We start from the raw sequence: 20,753 nt of genomic DNA on the forward strand, positions 1-20,753 counted from the left end.
GTTAGCTTATTATAATTATAACATAATTATATTATATTGATTAAAACTCCTATAAAGCCAGGACTGTATTTTTTCATCTATCTGTTTGAAGCCAGGTCTTTGATTACAAGTTAGGATTTTTCCTGCAAAGATTGAGATGGAGGGATCCTTCTGTCCCACATTATGAATGGGGGGGTGGGCATCACGAGTAGATGTTTAATAACATTTACCATCCCTCTTTACTGGTGAGACAAAGAAAAATAGGTCACAAAGTTCCTGCTAATAAGAAAAGTGGGGTGATCACTTTTATTATATAAAATATAAATATATTTTATTATATAAAAGTATGAGAACATTGTTGGGGGATCCTAAAATAAAGTTATTCTAATGTAATCTTAAAAAATTGTTTCTGCCTTATAAACAGGTTTACATGAGGATTTATTAAAGATTGAGGTGACAGAAACTGAAAATATGCATTCTGAAAACACTTTATGCAAATTCCTAGCAGGGAATGACAATTGCTTCCTCCCTAGCATGCCTTATAGAGCTGAACTTCCTTTTTCTTTTTCCAAATTGTTCTCTCAGGAATGTTTGCTGGAGGTTAATGTACCCATTTGGTGTTAAAGATGAGAATTCTTATAACAGCCTTCAAGATCTCAGATGGTTTGTCCCCTGCCTCCCTTTTTTGTCACATCTCCTAAAGCTCATTGTCTCACTCTCTGTGCTTCAACCATACTTTGTTCTGACATTTTCTAGAATTTACAAACACTTTGCTGCCTCAGGATTTTCCCCTTTGCTGGTTCCCTGTGCCTGGATGCTCTTTTCACATGGCTGAGTCTTCATGTTTCAGCTATCAGCTTAAATGTCTCCTCCTCCTATAGGACATCCCCTGGCCCCTCAAATCTCTTTGTATTTTTGCTCATAGCAATGACCACAATTCTATTTATCTAAAGTATGGAAGCATGGTTTTCCCTCTTAGTGTCAGTTCCAGGAAGGTAGGAGCCCTTATCCTCTTCTTCCCTTCCTGAGCACACATGGTGGGTACTTAGCAGGTCTCCGTTAACCAGATGAATGCCTGAGCTCTGCCTGGGGAAGAGTGGTGTTCAGTGCTGGGGCACTGACCTGCTCCTTGTTCTGTTTGTAACAGTCTGCATCTGCTGTCTCTGCCACCGATTTCCTGGTCATCTCTTGGTCCCATAGATTCCCCTGTACCAGTGTGGTCCCTGGCCCAGCAGCATCAACATCACCTGGGAACTTGTTTGAAATCCAGGCTTTTGGCCTTTGACCCAGACCTGCTGAATAGGAATCCCTAGGGGGAGAGGCTCAGTAATCTGCCTGTTAACAAGCCTCCAGCTGATTCTAATACCTGCTGAAGAGGGAGAACCATTGCCCTAGTCCTTGAAGCTCTTGGAAAACATGGGCACAGTGTGGAGTGGAAGATGGTGAATTTCTCCTTCCCACTCAGGAATGGCTCCATGGCTTAGGGATTGGTTGATGGCCCCGATGAGGACGATAACTGGGGTAAACATTACTGATGGGCTGAGATGAAGGAGATAAAAAGTGAAGAATTTTGCAGTGTAGTGGTTCTCACTGGGGTTGGCAGGGAGTTTTCAAGCAACATTTTTTTTTTTTAAAGATTTTATTTTTTTGACAGAGAGAGACACAGTGAGAGAGGGATCACAAGCAGGGGGAGTGGGAGAGGGAGAAGCAGGCTCCCGGCTGAGCAGAGAGCCCGATGCAGGACTCGATCCCAGGACCCCAGGATCATGACCTGAGTCGAAGGCAGACGCTTAACCACTGAGCCACCCAGGCACCCCTCAAGCAACATTGACTACTTCCTCCACTTTACTCACACCCTGCCCCTATTCTGATATATCTTAAGATCTCCCCGGAGTCAGATGAGAGTTTAGAAAAGCTCCCAGGGTAATTTTGATAGGACTTGGAAAAAACCATTCAAAAGACAAAATAGAAATGGTTTTTAAAGTTTTTATTCCATGGTGATTCCATGTTTCTAATTAGATATGCATCCTCCAGTTTTGGCTTAGTCTATTTCCTAGATATTGCTTTTATTATATAGACTATCAGGAATTCTGGAGGTAACACAATGTTCTTTTTGAAGCAAATTTTGAAGTGAATTTTAGACGGGGGGTGTTTTCCCCAGTTTTAAAATATAGTCTTAAGCTCTATTTTAATAAGTAAATATTTCAAAATCAGTTCACTGGAGATCAGACTTGAGATTTGATTTTTTTGATTCAGAAAATACAAGCACTAATGTGCTCTTGAGCCTCCATGAAACTCTCAACTGTGTTTGATATCCAGAAGTGTCGGGGTAAAGGTTATTTTCTGCATGAGCTTTTTAAAATGGAGAGTCTGTTAGGCTTCTGAGCAGTGTTCTGAAGATGAGACATTCTAGTTGCCTTCATATTGGTTTGAACACATTTAGAAGTAGTCTGGACAAATCTTTTATCAAGAAATGTCCCCATCATGATCATTATGATCAGGTGGGGATTTTATATTGGTAGAAAGTCAGTTTTGCTGTGAGAGCTGCCCCAACAATTGTTAAAATGTCAATGACAGTGTTTCGTGTCTTGAGGTCACTGTTGGGAGAACCCTTAGGGACTCTGTTTAAAATGCTGTTTTGTTTTTTAATTCTTGGATTTAAATAATGAAATAATTCTGTTTTGATTTCATACAGTGCAGTTTTCTTAGATCCATTATAAATGAGTTTTAAAAACTTTCACATTCTAGAATCAGAGCTAGCTTTATTTTTAGTGAATTCATTTTTCATACTCCTATTTTCAGATATTAGTTGCTACTTTTCTACTGAAACATATACAATTTGGGCTTTAGACTTGAAGAACCCTACTGTCATGGTTTCCAAACCATCATGTCTAACTTAGCCATCTGTAACTCCCATGGAAGGAAGAGGAGAGACTGAAATATGATTTGAAAGGTGTCCAAAATAGAGTTTTTTTTTTCCCCATAATTTCATTCTGCTCTGGTAAATGAATACAGATCCCTGGTATATGTTTGAAATAGAGTCAATGATTATTGTTACGTTTTCTAGCTTTGTTGAGATGTCACTGACATAACGTGTAAGTTTAAGATGTACTACATGTTGATTTGATACATGTATATATTGCAAAATGATTACCAGATGATAGTGCTAGCTAACCTCTGTATCCTGTCACATACTTACCATTTCTTTTTTGTGGTGAGGACATTTACAATTTATTCTCTTGACAAATTTCAAATATATACTGCAATATGATTAACTATAATCACCATGCTGTACATTAGATTCCCAGAACTTATTCACCATAAAACTGGAAGTTTGTACTCTTTGCCCAACTTTTCCGCATCTTCCCCACCTGCAGCCCCTGGGAACCACCATTCCAGTCTCTGTTTCTATAAGCTCAGCTTTTTTAGGTTCCACATGTAAGTACTTAGATATCATACTGTATCCATCTTTCTTTCTCTGTCTTATTTCACTTAGCATAATGCCTTAAAGGTCAATCCATGTTGTTGCAAATGGCTGAATTTCCTTTTCTCTTGTGGCTGAATAATCCATTGTGTATATATGTTACATATATACCACATCTTCTTTATCCATTCATCCATTGACAGACACTTAAGTTGTTTCCATATCTTGGCTATTGTGAATAATGCTGCAGTGAGCATGGGGGTATAAATAGCTCTTTGAGATTCTGTTTTCATTTGTCAGTGATTATTGAGACAAGATTATGCATCCCATATGATAATCAGTTCCATGAGGAAAGGGATGCTTTTTATTTCAGCAGAATAGTATATATTTAGTGCTTTGCAAATTCTTAGTTTTCAGTGCATTTGTTTATTCAGTAATATCAGATATGGTAGTTAATGTATACATTAATAATAATATAAACTTGCCTGGGGTGCCTGAGTGGCTCAGTTGGTTAAGCGTCAGACTCTTGATTTTGGCTCAAGTCATAATCTCGGGGTCATGGGATCTGGCACCATGTTGGGGTAGCCTCAGGAGTCAGATGAGAGTGTGTGTAGTTTAGGAAATTATTATAAAATAATAGGCATTTATTTGAAAACTTTGAACAGGACATATGTAAAAGGGTGAAGACTTCCTTGTCTTTTCTCTACCTCTCACCTCTCAGTCCCACCCCCAGGAGACAGAACTTGGAGAGGGTCCTTCTAGATTTTCATTGTTACTAGTTGTATTATCTTTTCCTTTCTCCTTTCTGGTTATAATGTCACATTAGTATTTTCAAAAGGATTGGAACTAAGGTTTAGCATTGAGTAAATGTATTTACTTTAAACTGTTCATTTGGTGGAAGATTGAGTTTATGCCAATTAACACTTGTTTTCCTTATTTTATCAATAGGAATAACTTCTAAAGGAAGTTCATTTTTGGAGATAAATATTTAATTTTTTTCCTGAGATTTTATTTTATTTTATTATTTAAAAATTCTTTTCTTTTTTTTTTTTAAGATTTTATTTATTTATTTGTGTGCGAGAGAGCACAAGCAGGGGGAGCCGCAGACAGAGGGAGAAGCAGGCTTCCCTCTGAGCAAGGAGCCCGATGTGGGGCTTGATCCTAGGACCCTGGGATCATGACCTGAGCCACCCAGGCATCCTTTTTCCTGAGATTTTAAAGAAGATGAAAATATTTTTTGAAATCTTTATCTTTTCCCTTCATTTTTCCTTACAATTCATTTTTTTTTTTTTTTTGAGAGAGCGCTTGTGCACCAGGGAGCTGGGGGGAGGGGCAGAAGGAGGGAGAGAAAGAATCTTAAGCAGATTTGTCCTCAGCGCGGAGCCTAATGCTGGGCTCGATCTCATGACCCTGAGATCATGACCTGAGCTGAATTCAAGAGTCTGACATTTAACTTGACTGGGCCACCCAGGGACCTCTAACAATTAATCTTATATTTGATATTTTCATTATTGATCATGGTTATAGATCTGTTCAAAATATAAATCAGGAAGAAGGAGGTTATAGGACATTAATTATAATGAATGTTTTTATAAAACTATTTCTGGCTCTCTTTGTAGTCTCCCATATATGCACAGAATATGACCATCCCTTGGTTTTTCTTTCTCTCTCTTCCTTCCTTCCTTCCTTTCTTTCTTTCTTTATCTCTCTCTCTCCCCCTCCCTCCCTCCCTCCCTCCCTTCTTCCTTCCTTCCCTTCCTTCCTTCCTTCCTTCCTTCCTTCCTTCCTTCCTTCCTTCCTTCCTTCCTTCCTTCTTAAAAACTTTTGAGGTCTTCCCATTGCTTATGACATAAAATTCAAAAGTCCTAATTTGGTAGACCAACTCTGGCTCCAGCCTACTTTTCTAGTCTCTGCTTTTCCTCCTACATCTGAAGTGTGTTCTCATTGAATCAACTTCCCCTTCTTTTTTTTTATTTTTTTTTAAAGATTTTATTTATTTATTTGACAGAGAGAGACACAGCGAGAGAGGGAACACAACCAGGGGGAGTGGGAGAGGGAGAAGCAGGCTTCCCGCGGAGCAGGGAGCCCGATGTAGGGCTCGATCCCAGGACCCTGGGATCATGACCTGAGCCGAAGGCAGACGCTTAACGACTGAGCCACCCAGGTGCCCCTCAACTTCCCCTTCTTAAAACATGGTCTTCCTCTCCGTATCTCCATGTGAACACTTGTTCTCTTCTTTCTGGCTTGAATTTTTTTAAATTTAATTTTTTAAAAATACCAGTATACGTACAATTAACATATGGTCTTTATTAGTTTTAGGTGTCCAGTAGAGTGATTCAACAATTACGTATATTATTCAGTACTCATCATGAGTAATCCCCATCACCTATTTCACCCATTATCCCACCTACTGCCCTTCTGGTAACCATGTTTGTTCTCTATATAGTTAAGAGTCTTTTTTTTTTTTGTCTCCTTTTTTCTTTATTTGTTTTGTTTCTTAAATTCCACATGTGAGTGAAATCATATGGTATTTGTTTTTCTCTGGCTTATTTCACTTGGCATAATACTCTCTAGCTCCATCCAAGTTGTTGCAAATGGCAAGATTTCACTCTTTTTTATGGCTGAATGATATTCCATGGTATATATGTGTATATATACATACCACATCTTCTTTATCCATTCATCAGTTAGTGGACATTTGGGCTGTCTCCATAATTTGGCTATTGTAAATAATACTGCAACAAACATAAGGGTGCATGTGTACCTTTGAATTAGTGTTTTTGTATTCTTTGGGTAAATACCCAGTGGTATGATTACTGGATCAAAAGGTAGTTCTATTTTTAACTTTTTGAGGAACCTCCATCTAGTTTTCTACAGTGGCTGCACCAGTTTGCATTCCCACCAATAGTGCATGAGGGTTCCTTTTTGTTCACATCTTTGCCAACACTTGCTGTTTCTTCTGTTTTTGATTTTAGCCATTCTGACAGGAGTGAGGTGATCTCTCATTGTGGTTTTGATTTGCATTTCCCTGATGATAACTTTCATGTGTCTGTTGGCCATCTGTATGTCTTCTTTGGAGAAATGTCTGTTCATGTCTTCTGCCCATTTTTTAATTGGAATTTTTTGTTTTTTGGGTGTTGAGTTGTATAAGTTTGTATATATTTTGTTTTGTTTTGTTTTTTAAAGATTTTATTTATTAGAGAGAGAGATCACAAGCCAGGGGGTGGGTAGGGTAGAGGGAGAAGCAGACTCCCCGCTGAGCAGAGAGCCCGAGGCGGGGCTCGATCCCAGGACCCTGGGATCATGACCTGAGCCTAAGGCAGACACTTAACTGACTGAGCCACCCAGGTGCCCAGAGTTTTTATATATTTTGGGTACTAATCCTTAATCAGAGGTGTCATTTGCAAATATCTCTTCCCGTTTTGTAGGTTGTCTTTTTGTTAATTGTTTCCTTCGCTGTGTGGAAGCTTTTTATTTTGATGTAGTCCCAACAGTTTATTTTTGCTTTTGTTTCCCTTGCCTCAGGAGACATATCTAGAAAAAAATTGCTATGTCTTATATTGGAGAAATTACTACCTGTGTTCTCTTTTAGGGTTTTTATGGTTTCAGGTCTCACATTTAGGTCCCGGCTAGAATTTTCTTCACTTATTTTTCTGCCTGTCCACTTCCCATTTACCCTTCAAAAACCAGTTCAAGATCATTTTCTTATGTTGTTGACTTGCTTTACCTTCCTTTCCAAGCATAATTCAGTGAGCTCACTTCTGTTATAACACTTGTTACATTCTGTTAGCTTATTAATTATGTTTCATCTCTGATCTGTGAACAAGTTAGGAAAAGTTCAGATGTCTGATTATCTTGGTTTGAATTCTAGCTTTGTCACTTACTAGGTACATGCCTTTGGGCAAGTAACTTTTAAGTTTTCTATGCTTTAGTTCTATTGTCTATAAAGTAGGTTAGTACTAACACCTTTCTTATATGTTATTGGGAGAACTAAATGTGATAGTCTTCTAATATTCTGAGATACCATTTTTCACATGCTAAACAATAAATGTTAGATATTTATTTTTATGGCTGTTTCTTCCGCCTTTACTAGTGTCTGCAAAAAGAAGGCACTTGATGTTTTTTATTTCTTAAAGGGAAGTTTTTCCATACAGACTTATAGTTTGTCATTTCAGTTAACCCTTTATAATTTGTATGCTTATCATAAGAGGCTTTGTTGTCTTAAAGCAACTTCAGTTTTTACTGCCAGTTGGATTATTGTTTTATTTTTAAATATGCTGATGTTTTCCAACTTTCTTATGCCAAAATAAGTAATGAAGGAGCAAGGTAAGCACCCCAGAGGTGTGTGTTATCTTTCTGAGGTGTGGTTACTGTACTTGGAGTTGTCTGACGGATCTGTTCTGTCTCTGCAGGCCTTGTGTAGAATCACCCGTCATTCTCCTACTGCCTTCCAGAGTGTTATTGAGAAGGTGGGACTGAACTCCGTGATAAACTCCCTGGCCTCAGCCATCTGCAAAGTTCAGCAGTACATGTTGACCTTATTTACTGCAATGTTGTCTTGTGGGATTCATCTTCAGAGGCTAATCCAAGAAAAGGTTTGACTTAGATTTCACCTATTACTGTACTTTAAAAATTGTTGTTGAACCATTGCAGTTGCAGGAGAAAACAAGTAATATCATCTCTATAGAATTTATTTTTCTTCTCAGGGGACCTTTTTGAACTTTGCCAAACCCCTGTACCAGAAGCCATTCATCTGATGATGTTGTAAGAGTCTTTTAGTGATTAAAATAGAAATCCAGTAAGTGGCTCTGCCTGCGTGTCCCATTTTATTAATGAAAAGCTGGAAAATTTATGAGTCCTTCCTATATGCTGATATTTCTTATGCCTCTGGCTCTTCAGCCCCCATCTCCTTCCCCATATGCTTTGTCTTCCCTTTATATTCTCTGCTTACTTGGACTCCTTTCTTGCCCCTTTCCTTGTCCAGTATTTGGCTAACACAAATCACCTGGACAACTCCCTTTCTCCTGTTTTTAACTTAGTTTCCTTCTAATCCTTTGATATTTCTTTATGTACAGTAGAGTTTTTAAATATTCAGTTCTGATCCCAAAACTGCACAGCTGTGAAGAAGTCTCTGTGGTAGCCTTCCTCAACATGTCTTCTCCTCAATGTGTCTGCCCGCTAAAGAGTGATCCGAGAACCAGAAGCAATGGGCATCACCTGGGAGAGGGTTGGAAAGGCAGCCCCTTGGGCCCCACCTTGGGCCTGCTGAATCTGAATCTACATTTTAATGAGATCTCTAGGTGGTTTGTTCGAACTTTATGATTTGAGAAGCCCTGTCCTAGAGTATTAGTGCTGAGTGAGGTGTTACCAGGTAGAAAAGGTGGACCATGTTTGTATATACATGTTTGGAAAGCTATGAGTCAAAGTGAAAGGGATAGTTTTAACTGTGCAGCCTTTCCCAGTGTTTTATATGCTCATGTGTATTTTGAATCTTCAGAAGGGTAATGTAGTGTGTGGCGTTCTTTAACCTTATTGGACCAATTGTCCTTTTTTTAGAGGGGAGATGCCTATCAAATTGGAGTTTTGAGAACTCGGTGAAGGTAATGCTCCTAACATGTGGAGAATGGAACCACTTACATACACTACTTGCCTTGGTTCTTGTGTGTTATGGTCCACACATTAAATTCTGGTTTTTAAAATTTCGGTAATTATGAATAATTATCTGATTTACATAGTAAACTTGATCTGTCAGAGTCAAGATGGAGAGTAAACCACTTCTTGCCTTTATTCTGATTAGTCTGATTTAGATTCTGCTATGAAGTTTGAGCCTCAGAGAAACCTGTTTTTTCCCAACAGTCTGTGTATCTAATTTTTGCTATTAAATTTTCCAAGTCATTAAATATTGTTACATTGTATTAGAAAAAGCCCCACTTGAGTAGTTTTCTGTGTAAATTGTGATAAGAGAGGCTGAGAGTTTTTGCAGTTTTTTTTTTTCCACTCTCAGAACAGGTATGGATTGACTTAGTTTCACAAAGGTAGTAAAATAAGATGCATTGATTAATGTGATTTTGTAATTGTTTTATAATATATAATATTCCATGTATCTTAACAAAAGGAATGATTGAACACTGAAATGTATTGAATAAGTAATCTTTTGATTTTGATTAATACTGGTACTGAAAAAAATTATCATGGTAGAAAAGATATAATACAAAATTCACCATCTTCACCATTTTTAAGTTGATAGTTAGTAGTGGTAAGTATATTCACATTGTTGTGGAACAGATCTCTAGAACCTTTTCATCTTGCAAAACTGAAACTCTGTGCCCACTAACCATTTAGGGTGCTGTGTTCTAAGACTCGGGGCTTTATTTGAACCTGTTTTAGTAGGCCTCCTCTGACATGGAACCGGCAGAGAAAGGAGGGCGATGCCTGTGCCTGCCTCGCTGGGATGGAAATCCATGTTCCTTGGTGGGCTTCTGTTGACACCCCGGGGGTGCAGAGAGCCCCTCTTTACTGCTGGGCAAGGGTGCGAGTCCACACTCTCCATAGGCCTCCTCTGATGCCCCCCTAGCTGGGAGTGGGGAGGGCTCCTCATTTACTGTCTCGCCTGCCACTATAGGGTGGGAGTGTGAGCCTCATTTCTGGGGGAAGGTGCTGAAGGTGCAGACTTCCCACTTGCCTTCTCTGCTGCCATCTTGGTGGGGAGCGAAAAAGGAATCTGGTTAGTGCTATATATGGGCGGAGACCCAGGCTCCCCACGTGGTCTGTACTGACACCAGGGTTGGGGCGAATGGCTGTTGTTGGGTGGGTATTATTGTCAGCTCTCCACTTGCTCTTTTCTGGTATTGCCCTTGTGGGGAGAGTGTTGGCTATTTTTTTTTTTTTTTAAGATTTTATTTATTTATTTGACAGAGAGAGACACAGCGAGAGAGGGAACACAAGCAGGGAGAGTGGGAGAGGGAGAAGCAGGCTTCCCGCGGAGCAGGGAGCCCGATGCGGGGCTCGATCCCAGGACCCTGGGATCATGACCTGAGCCGAAGGCAGACGCTTAACGACTGAGCCACCCAGGTGCCCCTGAGGGTAGGAGTTTAAGCTTCCCACTTGCCCTGGGCTGATGGGGATGGCGTCATGGTTTTTCCATGATGTTCGGCTAGAGTAGAGTAGCTATTGTTTGAAAGTTTTCAATCTTTCTGGGCTGCCCCTTTCTTGGTCCTTTGGCTTGAGAGAGCTGATCTTTCTTACGTTTTGTGCCTATAGATGTTTCTAGGCTCCTGGATTATCCAGCACTCAATCCAGGATATCTGAGGCAAAAAATAAAACCCAGTCAGTTCATTGCCATGTTGATGCTCAGGTCCTGAGGTTCCTACTGGTTCTGTCTTCTCTCTACCTTTCAGAGTTGTCTTATGTTTGTTTATATCCAACTTCCAGGGTTTTTAGTTGTGCTTAGTGGGAAGAATAGGAAAAAGTGCATCTCCTCTCTCTTGTCCTTTAATTTTTAAAATGTTTCTGTGACAGGTCAATAATATGCAGTGAATTCTCTTTTAAAATGTAAGATTCTATTTTTTATTAATTAAAAAGTATTACCATTTATTGAACATTTACTATGGGCCAGTTAGTGACTTGCAATCCTGGGGTATTCGCGGATGAAACTTAGTGTGTTGAGTAATTTTGTCAAGTTAATGGAGGATGTAAGTGCTAGAGCTAATGCTCATGCCAGACAAATGAGGGACACAGAACAGTTTTGGATAATGTTGATATTCTGAAGAACGTAAAACAGAGTAATGTGATAGAGTGTCTGTAATAGCGTGCAAAGAGTGCAGGTAATGATATTACCTGGATGTGTGTGTGGGGGGGTGGGGAGAAGTCAGGGAAGGCTTCTCTGAGGAGGTGTCATTCCATCTGAACCCTGAATGACAAGGAATTTGCTCTGTGAAGCCCTGGGGCGGGGGGAGGGGGAGAACTTTATAGTTCAGCTTTCCTGAGGTGTGAGAGATCTTGGGAAGGTCTAGAAAGAGAAAGAAGGCCCACAGAGCTGAACCTAGTGAGCAGGGGGTGGGGAAGAGGCCACTGGGAAGAGGCTGGGAACGGAGGGAGGCCTAGATCATGTAGGATCATGATATTGGCCTTCCTCATGGGTTTTATTTTTACTTAAAAGTGCATTTAAAAAAATAGACATGTGTATTTCAGGGGCAGGTTTAGCAACCTTCTTATTGCTAAGTTGAGCTGCTTTTCTGAGTGTTTGGTTGTTAACAGGTTAGAATAAGTGAGAGAGGAGAGGACCTGGGAACAACAAGTACCAGCTCTACTTCCTGTTGGACAGAAGAAGAGCTGCATGTGTGCTTTTTGGGGAACCATGGACTGTATATCATGATCTTTTAAAAACTGAAAATGAGTCCCCAGAAGAGGTTCACGCTATTCCTTTTAAATAAAAGAAATTACCGGTTAGTGCCGAAAATTTAGAAGAAGCTAAAGAATAAGACAAAATCAGCTGTGATCTCACTGCCCAGAGATAATGACTATGAACATGTTGGTCTGTCTCTTTTTAGTCTTTTGTCTGTGTGTCTATGTCTTTTATGCACACATTTATGAAATTAGGATCCAAATGTGTAGGTTTATCTTTTTTTAAAATTTATTAGAGAGAATGTGAGTGCACTCACGCTCATGTGTGGGGGGAAGGGGAATGGGGGGAATGGGCAGAGGGGGGAGGGAGAAGGACAAGCAGACTCCACGCCCATTGAAGAGCCCAGTGCAGGGCTCGATCCCATGACCCTGAGATCATGACCTGAGCTGAAACCAAGAGTCAGATGCTCAACCCATCTGAGCCACCCAGGCACCCCAATGTGTAGATTTATCTTGATGGCACTTTGTCATTAAATATTCCCCAAGAACATTAAAGAGTATTATATAATTTTTCATTTTGTGGTACTACAATAATTTAATTCTTTCTCCACTATTGAACTGTTTGCTTCTCATTTTTTGATTTCCACTGACCGTGATGCAGTGAACATCCTGTTGCATACATCTTTGTGTTCACTGCTAATGGATTACCACAGGTATTATCCACATTTAGAAGGCTCTGCCTAGACAGTGCTAGACTATTCTCTAGAAAGGTAAATGATGAGAGTATAATGACTTGAAATTTAACCAGCAATCATTAGAGACATGCTATCTTTCTCTTATAACAAAACGTGGGGTTTGGGATTATTAGCAGCATACTGCATGTTTTCATAGTTATTTGCAGTTAGCAGTTAACCTGACTCTCCATTTGAACTATGTAACTGTAGCCAGGTTTTCATCTTAAACTAGACTAATCAGATTATTATTCCCTTCTGAATCATGCTCATGTTCTTGAGTGGGTAGTGAGGTATTAAAGGAATTTGTTCAGGTTACTCTCTTACCTGTACGAGCTACTTGCATGTCCGTGCCCTTAGCTGACCAGTATCCAGCACCCATGTGTATCGGTGATGTTTAATTTGTTTTGTATTGCCATCTTTAAAATGATCTTCTTTCCCATAAAGGTGCTAAATGGCGGAATATTCCTTTATCCAAAAACAAGTGTTAGTTCCATACACTGGGATGTGAAAAGTGAGCGATCACAGCCATGGTGACAGGGGACTCTCTGAGTCACAAATCATGTGTTCTGAATATTCTAGTAACTGGAGAAATTGAGCAAAACAACAAGTGACAAGTAGTTTTTCCATTTTTTTTTTCCTCCCCAAATACTCAACACGATACTTTTTGTACCATTGGTAGATGGTACTTTATTTATTTATTTTTTAAAGATTTTATTTATTTGAGAGAGACAGAGAGAGTGAGAGAGAACACGAGTGGGGTGAGGGACAGAGGAAGAGGCAGGCTCCCCGCTGAACAGGGAGCCCGATACGGAGCTTGATCCCAGGACTCTGGGATCATGACGTGAGCCGAAGGCAGATGCTTAACTGACTGAGCCACCCAGGCACCCCGGTAGATGGTAATTTATATGTAATTCCTGTGTCATTCCTAGAGGTTAGGAATTGATAACTTATTCACAATTCAGATACATGAGTGGCTATGAACAAGAGGCTTCTGGAAGGTATGACCAGGTGTAAGAGAAAAACATGTAGATTAGGTGTGAGTTCATTTAGTAATCCTTGCCCTAGAAACTTTTTTTTGGTTTTCCTTGCTGTTTTAGTTTTATTTTTGTGGTTCTTCCAAGCTGTTAATGTGTCCTACAGATATTCAATATTTAAGACCTGGGGCTGGATTAGTTTGGGAGTTCATAAATGTATTTCCTGCTGTTTTATTGAGGAGAAAGATGTTGGATGAGGTCATCGCAATTTCCCTTAATTACCAGAGCAAGAAATGTAGAGTAGGAAATGCTAATCTAATGTATTTTTATCAGGTTATATTTATAACTTTTGTGAATTTTGGGGTTTACATGTTTAGTATAGAAAATTCAGAGTGTACGAAATACAGACGACTGATGTGCTTACCTCCCTGAGGTAATCTCTGTAAAAATTCTCATATTCTATCCCTTTCAAATTCGTATTTGTTGTGCATGGATACACACACACACACGCCCATGCATTCCCATATTCCCTCCTCTCTGCTGTCACACACACATACTGTTAGAATCTTTTTTGCAGAAATTGGATCAACTATATATTGTTTGGTAATCCATATTTTTTCTATTCCATGACATGTTTAGGAATGTGTGTCTAAGTCAGTATAACTCTTCAATATTATTTTTAAAGGGTAATGACATTCCATCACATGAAAGTATCACCAGTTAGCCCAGCAGCTCACTACTCCCCATCTAAGAATTATTTTGCCATTGTTTTCCCAAGTAGAACATTCTTATGGCCTTTTGCGTGGCCATCCTTAATTTTTCCTTTAGGATAAAACTTTTAAGTAAAATTGCTAGGTTAGTCTCATTTTTAGAAAGTTCCTTTCTCTTCATAGTTTATAGATTTAAAAAAACCCCACTATGGTTGTATGTTTGTTTGCAGATAGACTCAGTGCCAGTAAAGAGTGTGGTAACGTTGCATCCAGATTATGTGTCTCTCACATCTGCCAAAATGTTTTGGTTTCAGGCAGTATTAAGTGCATGGCTCCAATCCCATCATTCCTTTTGATTTACTTTTCTGTCTTTGAAAATTTCAGCCTGGATACTTAGAGATCACTTGGTAAGTTCTCTCTTTCTTTTTTTCATAATCTCTGAATCTTTTACATTCACTGAACCACAGTGAGTCATTTCTGGGTTGTTGAAAGTTGTGGCTCTGTTACTTTGGTCTAGAAATCATGCTAATTATGAAATCTATTTCTTGTGACGTCAGGGTGTCTGATAGAAGGTGACTGGTTATGGAATTTAGAAATCTGACCAGAACAATAACAGAATCTTAAAAGGTACTGTTTTTGCCAGTATGGCTGACTTGTCCTTGCAGGGACAAGACTGAATTTTCAGGAAAATAACAAAGATGCGGAAGCTAACAGTGAAGATGAAATGAAAATTGGGAGGGCTACTGTGAGAGTGATGGGGCCACAGACTGGTTATCAGGGGACTGGAATCTGTGTGTGTGTGTGTGTGTGTGTGTATGTAGCATATGTGTATGGGGTGGGGATATGTGTGTGTATGGAGTGTGGGGTGTGTGTGTGTGCAGCGTTTGTGCATGTATGTGGGGTGTGGGTATGTGTGTGTGGGTGTGTATAGGGCATGGTGAGTGTGCAGTGTGTGTACAGGGTTCGTGTATGCAGGGTGTGTATGTGTGTGTGTGGGTGTGTGGTGTATGTGTGCGGGGTTTGTGTGTGCAGGGGGGTGTGGATTATGGATGGTGTGTGCGTGTGTGTGCGCATGCATGAGGGTGTCCATTGAGAGAACAATGTAATTGGCCCATATACACCCATCATCCTCATCATCAGTTTTCAGTCCATGCTGATGACGTGTCATCTCTGCTCCCTCTTCACTTGTACTTCATTTCTACACACTCCTTTTACCTCTGAATTATTTTGAAGCAAAACATGGACATCATATCATTTGTAATTATTTCATCTATATCTGTAGAAGATAGCAATCTTTTAAAATAGATATATTCACAATATTATTAAACACCAACCAATGAATAAGTTCTCTTTTTTTTTCCCCCTGGGTTTTCTTGTTTTTGGTTCTTTTTGAATAAGTTCTTAATACAGCCATATATCCAGGCAGAGTTCACTTGACTGGCTCATCAATGATTATTTTCTAGATTGTTTGAATCAGGATCAAATCAAGGTCTGTATATCTCCTTTCTAATTCAGGTTAATTTGTCTCTTAATTCTCTTTAAATCTATAGATCCCCTTATCATTTTTAAATTTTTTATTTATTTTTTTAGTCCTTGAAATGAGTCTGTTATAAGGAAAACAGTCATAGTTCATGGGCCTTTCATGTTTGGATTTTGCTGATCTAATCTAGCAAACAACATAGTGTTGTGTCCTTTAAACTGCTGCTCCTGTATTTCTTGTATAAATTTATAGGTTTGATCAGATCCAAATTAGATTTTTTTTTTTTAAAGATTTTATTTATTTATTCATGAGAGACAGAGAGAGAGAGAGAGAGGCAGAGGGAGAAGCAGGCTCCCAAGGAGCAGGGAGCCCGATACGGGACTCGATCCCAGGACCCTGAGATCATGACCTGAGCCGAAGGCAGACGCTTAACCATCTGAGCCACCCAGGCGCCCCCAAATTAGATTTTTTTTGAAGACAGTTCATTCGTGGTTTTTTTTGTTTTGTTTTGTTTTTTATTTTTTAAAGATTTTATTTGAGAGAGCGAGAGTGCATGCACACAAGCAGGGGGAGGGGCAGAAGGAGAAGCAGGCCCTCTGCTGACAGAGAGCCCGACATGGGGCTTGATCCCAGGACCCTGGGACCATGACCTGAGCTGAAGGCAGATGCTTAACCAATTGAGCCAGCCAGGCGCCCCTGTCTTTTCTTTTAAGATTTTATTTATTTATTTGACAGAGAGAAAACTAACACAAGAGCACACAAGCAGGGGGAGCTGCAGAGGGATAAGAAGAAGCAGGCTCCCTGCTGAGCAGACTGCCAGTTGAGCTGGGCGTTGAGCTGGGGGATACCAGGACCCTGAGATCATGACCTGAGCCAAAGGCAGACGCTTAACTGGGGAACCACCCAGGCGCCCCAGTGGTGTGTGTTTTTCATAACAGAACTCACACACGGATGACTTGGATCTCCCTTTTCCGATACAAAGAATGAGCAGTGGCTTCACTTCCGATCTACTCATTATAAGTTTCCTCACCAGCTCTCCTTGTAATGGTTTTAGCAGCTGTCAATGATAATTGCTGAGATATATTGTTTTGGTACGGGTGAAAATATACTGATATCATTCTGACTTCATGTCTTAATCGAAATTGCTCTATAGAAAAAAAGCTCTTATCAACTGAGGAGTAGTTTACGTAAGATTGACTTACTTACCGGGCTTTGGAATCAGGAGTTGGTTTCCCTAGCAGTCTCCAAAGACTTACTTTTTAGGACTGGGACTTTAAAGGATACTTTAGTTCCCTTATGAACTCACGGATTTTAATATTTTGGTATGTTTCCATTGTGGATGATGTTCTTTTCAGTACTAATAGTGTTGCTGCTTTAGCCAGTGGAAGCCTCCATAAGTGGCCTCCTGGGTCCTTTTGTCAGAAATCCAATAGTCTTTACTTTCTTGCCTTCTGATGGAACAGTGTGTTTTAGGCTTCTCTTGCACGTTTTCTGCTCTGCATCTGGAACCAGTCGTTCCTCCAAAGAGCCCCGGTTCCTCTAGTGGGAAATAATGTTTAGAGACCATAATCTGATTGAAGTACTCACTGCTACTGGGTTAGTTATTGTTTCTAGGCATTCCCAGCAGATAGAGCCAGGAAATAACTCTTTTAAAAATACATCTGTTCATACTGGTATTTCCAATTGCAGTATTTTGCCTAATTTATTTTATATGAGTAATTCTTTCTCTTAAGTTAAAAATCTTGTTTTCTATTGACATTATTTGCTTTACAATATTTATAGAAGTTTCAGAATAACAGTGATATTATTAATACTGTTATGATTTCTGAATACAACCTAGGATTTTTGTGCAATTGTTTTAGTGCTTAGGGTATGTCTAACTCGATGTGTTGTCAGATTAGTATGTGGTAAATTCTTTTCAAATAATTCTTTTTTTTTTGTCTTCTTAAACCACCAACATAATGTACCCTTAAGTTTATCATTTTCTTTTTGATTTCAGGGGATTGCTTTTTAAAAGTTTGATTTAATTTGTTTTATAATCATGTAAAATGTTGATATTTTTTTTAAAGATTTCTTTCTTATTTTTTTAAGATTTTATTTATTTATTTGACAGAGAGAAACACAACGAGAGAGGGAACACAGCAGGGGGGAGTGGGAGAGGGAGAAGCAGGCTTCCCGCTGAGCAGGGAGCCCGATGCGGGGCTTGATCCTAGGACCCTGGGATCATGACCTGAGCCGAAGGCAGACGCTTAATGACTGAGCCACTCAGGTGCCCTGTTGATATGGTTTTAATGTCAGTTTACAAAGAATCAATTCAGAGGAAACTGTTTTCCATCTCTACCCTCTTCACTTGTTTCCTTCTTTATGCGTTGAATGTAAACATTTTTATTAGTATCTGTTTAAATCTTCTATTTAAAAAAAAATCGAATATAAGCAACTATGTCTCTTTCCCTGTATCTTTCTATTTCTCTCTTTATATCCATGTGTTATATCAATGTATTTATCTTTGTATTTATCTCTAAAGTTTTTATTAATGTGTTATTTATTTTATAGATATATCTCCTTCATCTTATCTACCTGCACCCCCCGCCCCCAGTGGTCCTATATTTATCTATGGGTAAAGGGTTAAGAATTGTACTTTCAGTTTACTTTCCAGCTCTGTGTTTCTGGAAACCTAAGACCAACCTGTCATCTGTGAAGTTGTTACAAGAGAGATTGGTGCCTGTGGGGTATGAAGCTTCTAAGCCAGGGTGACTCCCATACCCACCCAGTGTGGCTCTTTTCTTACTATGCCAAGCTGTGCTCGGTAGGCTATGGCCAGAGCAACTTCTGATGCTGCCTTCCCAGCAAGTTCTGGTTTCTGAGCAAACTGGTTGAAAATGTGATCTATGGTTGTCTTTTGCATCAGTATGTCTAGTTGACTCTAAAATGACCTCTGGTGGGTGCTGTATTATTCTCTCCCTTCTTTAGACTAAAGGACAGCATATGCCATTTTGTACCTTGTTTTTTGTTTACTTGGTATATATTTCAGAGATCACTGCATTGTTGTTAATAGATATGTTCTTTGTGTGCGGCCCCCCCACCCCACTCTTTTAAAAATGATGCTTCATAGTGGATGTGCCACGTTTTAGTCAACCATTCTGCTTTTGAAAGATATTTGGCTGTTAGGTCTCTTTTCTTACATTATCAGACTAAAATATGAAAACTTGAAAAATTTTTAAAAGAAAATATAAGTGGCTATCTTTGTGACCTTGCTGTAGGGGAAGTTTTCTTAAGGCTTAGTATCCAGCATGTAAAAAATAGCCTATGTATAAAAAGGAAAAGACAAGACAAAATGAACATAGGCTATGAAGACTTAATTCATAGAAGAAGAAACTAGAATGATCCATAATGTTGGGAAAAGATACTCACACTGAAGTTGATGAATAAAATAAAGGTTAAAATGAGTTAGTTTCATACATTTTAGGTTGGCAAATATATAAGTCTGACAGAGTTGTTGGTGAAGGTATAGACCAGTGGGAACCCTCCTAGGTAAAATGGTATAATCACTTTGGAGTGCAATTTCATACTCTCTAGTGAAGTTGAAGATGCACATAGCATAGCAATAAATATTTCCGTTAGGAACGTATCCTTGTACAGTTGTACGCAGAAACAGAGTATTTGTCTCAGCATTTTTGTAGTGTCAGAAGGTGGCAAGTGATGTAAAAGTCAATCAACAAAGGATTGGGAAATTAAATTGTGATATATCCATATGATGGAACAATACATAGCAAGTAAAAATGAGTTAACTAGACTGAAAATGTATTGATTTGGATAAATCTCATAAATAAAACTGAGTAAAAAAGGTAAGCTGAAAAGGATATGGACAAAAGAATAATATACACAAAGTTTAAAATATGTAAAAATATTTATTTTTTATGGGTACATAATTCTGTTGTAACCACCAGAGTTCTGAGTGTGCCTTTTTGTAATGGAGGGCAGCGGCTTCAGCTCTGTCTCTGTAATATGTTGTTTCTTTAAAAAAAAATAAAAGGAATTTGGGTTTATTTTTTTCTAAATATTAAGATTCGATAAAGTTGAATGGATTTTTAAAATCACTTTTCTGATTCCTTGAAATGTTTCATAATTTGGATAAAAGGATTCATGTTATAGCAGTCAAGTTATAATTTACATTTTCTTCACTTTTGAAGTTTCTCATGATCTCTAGGGAACATTTGGTAGTTTTCTCCTTGAGATTGTGTGTGTGGTGATCGTGGCTATGGTGTTAGGTGTGATAGTCTGCCTACCACATGGATAATTTTTACCATTTGCAGTATGGTCTGAAAGGAAAGCCATGGTAACATCTCATAGATACTCATTTGTGATTTTTTTTTTCTTGAAGTGCAAGAATTCTTACTTCAAAAATTCTGGTGTTGGGGCACCTGGGTGGCTCACTTGGTTGGGCATCTGCCTTCAGCTCAGGTCATGATCCCCGGGGTCCTAGGATCAGGCCCCACCACCTCCCTGCTCAGCAGGGGTGGTCTGCTTCTCCTTCTCCTTCTGCCTGTCCCCCTACTTGTGCTCTCTCTCTCTTAAATAAAATCTTCAAAAAAATTCAGGTGTTTACTAACAATATGACTACCAATGAAATACATCTTTTAGTTTACATTTATTGAGTTTTGGTATCATTTGTGATTCTAAGCTTCCTTTTGTTCTTTAGAAATGAACTTGAAGGTAGAGACACTGTAACATGTATTTTATTTAAATTCAATTTAGTTAACATATACTGTATTATTAGCTTCAGGGGTAGAATTTAGTGATTCATCAGTTGCATATAACACCCAGTGCTCATTATGTCAGGTGCCCTCCTTAATGCCCATCACCCAGTTACCCCATCCCCCACTCACCTTCCAGCAACCCTCAGTGGTATAAAAAGATCTGATTGCTGGTCATTTTGTGCTTATTCCCAAGTGGTGCCAACCTGGTGCAATGAGTGGATTTTGAGTAGGATACATATATACACTTAAAATAGTTACTTAAAAATATTTGTATGCTTGTTGGCTTGTCCAGATAGTCCATATTTGAGATTGTCGCTTTGTAATTGATTTTAGATTATAATATTTTATGACA

The 20,753-nt window shown here is 39.0% G+C and overlaps 1 protein-coding gene across 8 annotated transcripts in view; it reads left to right on the forward strand.

Moving 5' to 3' along the window:
- The window catches only part of ULK4 (unc-51 like kinase 4), a 609,379-nt gene that overhangs the window by 124,442 nt on the left and 464,184 nt on the right, over positions 1 to 20,753 (forward strand). For all 8 annotated transcript variants that reach the window (XM_032408919.1, XM_032408921.1, XM_032408920.1 and 5 more), the window contains one exon: positions 7,816 to 7,998. In XM_032408919.1, the coding sequence (XP_032264810.1) occupies positions 7,816 to 7,998 (183 nt within the window). The remainder of the gene's footprint in view (positions 1 to 7,815; positions 7,999 to 20,753) is intronic.

Source organism: Phoca vitulina, unplaced genomic scaffold (genome assembly GCF_004348235.1).
Source record: "Phoca vitulina isolate PV1807 unplaced genomic scaffold, GSC_HSeal_1.0 scaffold10, whole genome shotgun sequence".
NCBI classification, from domain to species: domain Eukaryota; kingdom Metazoa; phylum Chordata; class Mammalia; order Carnivora; family Phocidae; genus Phoca; species Phoca vitulina.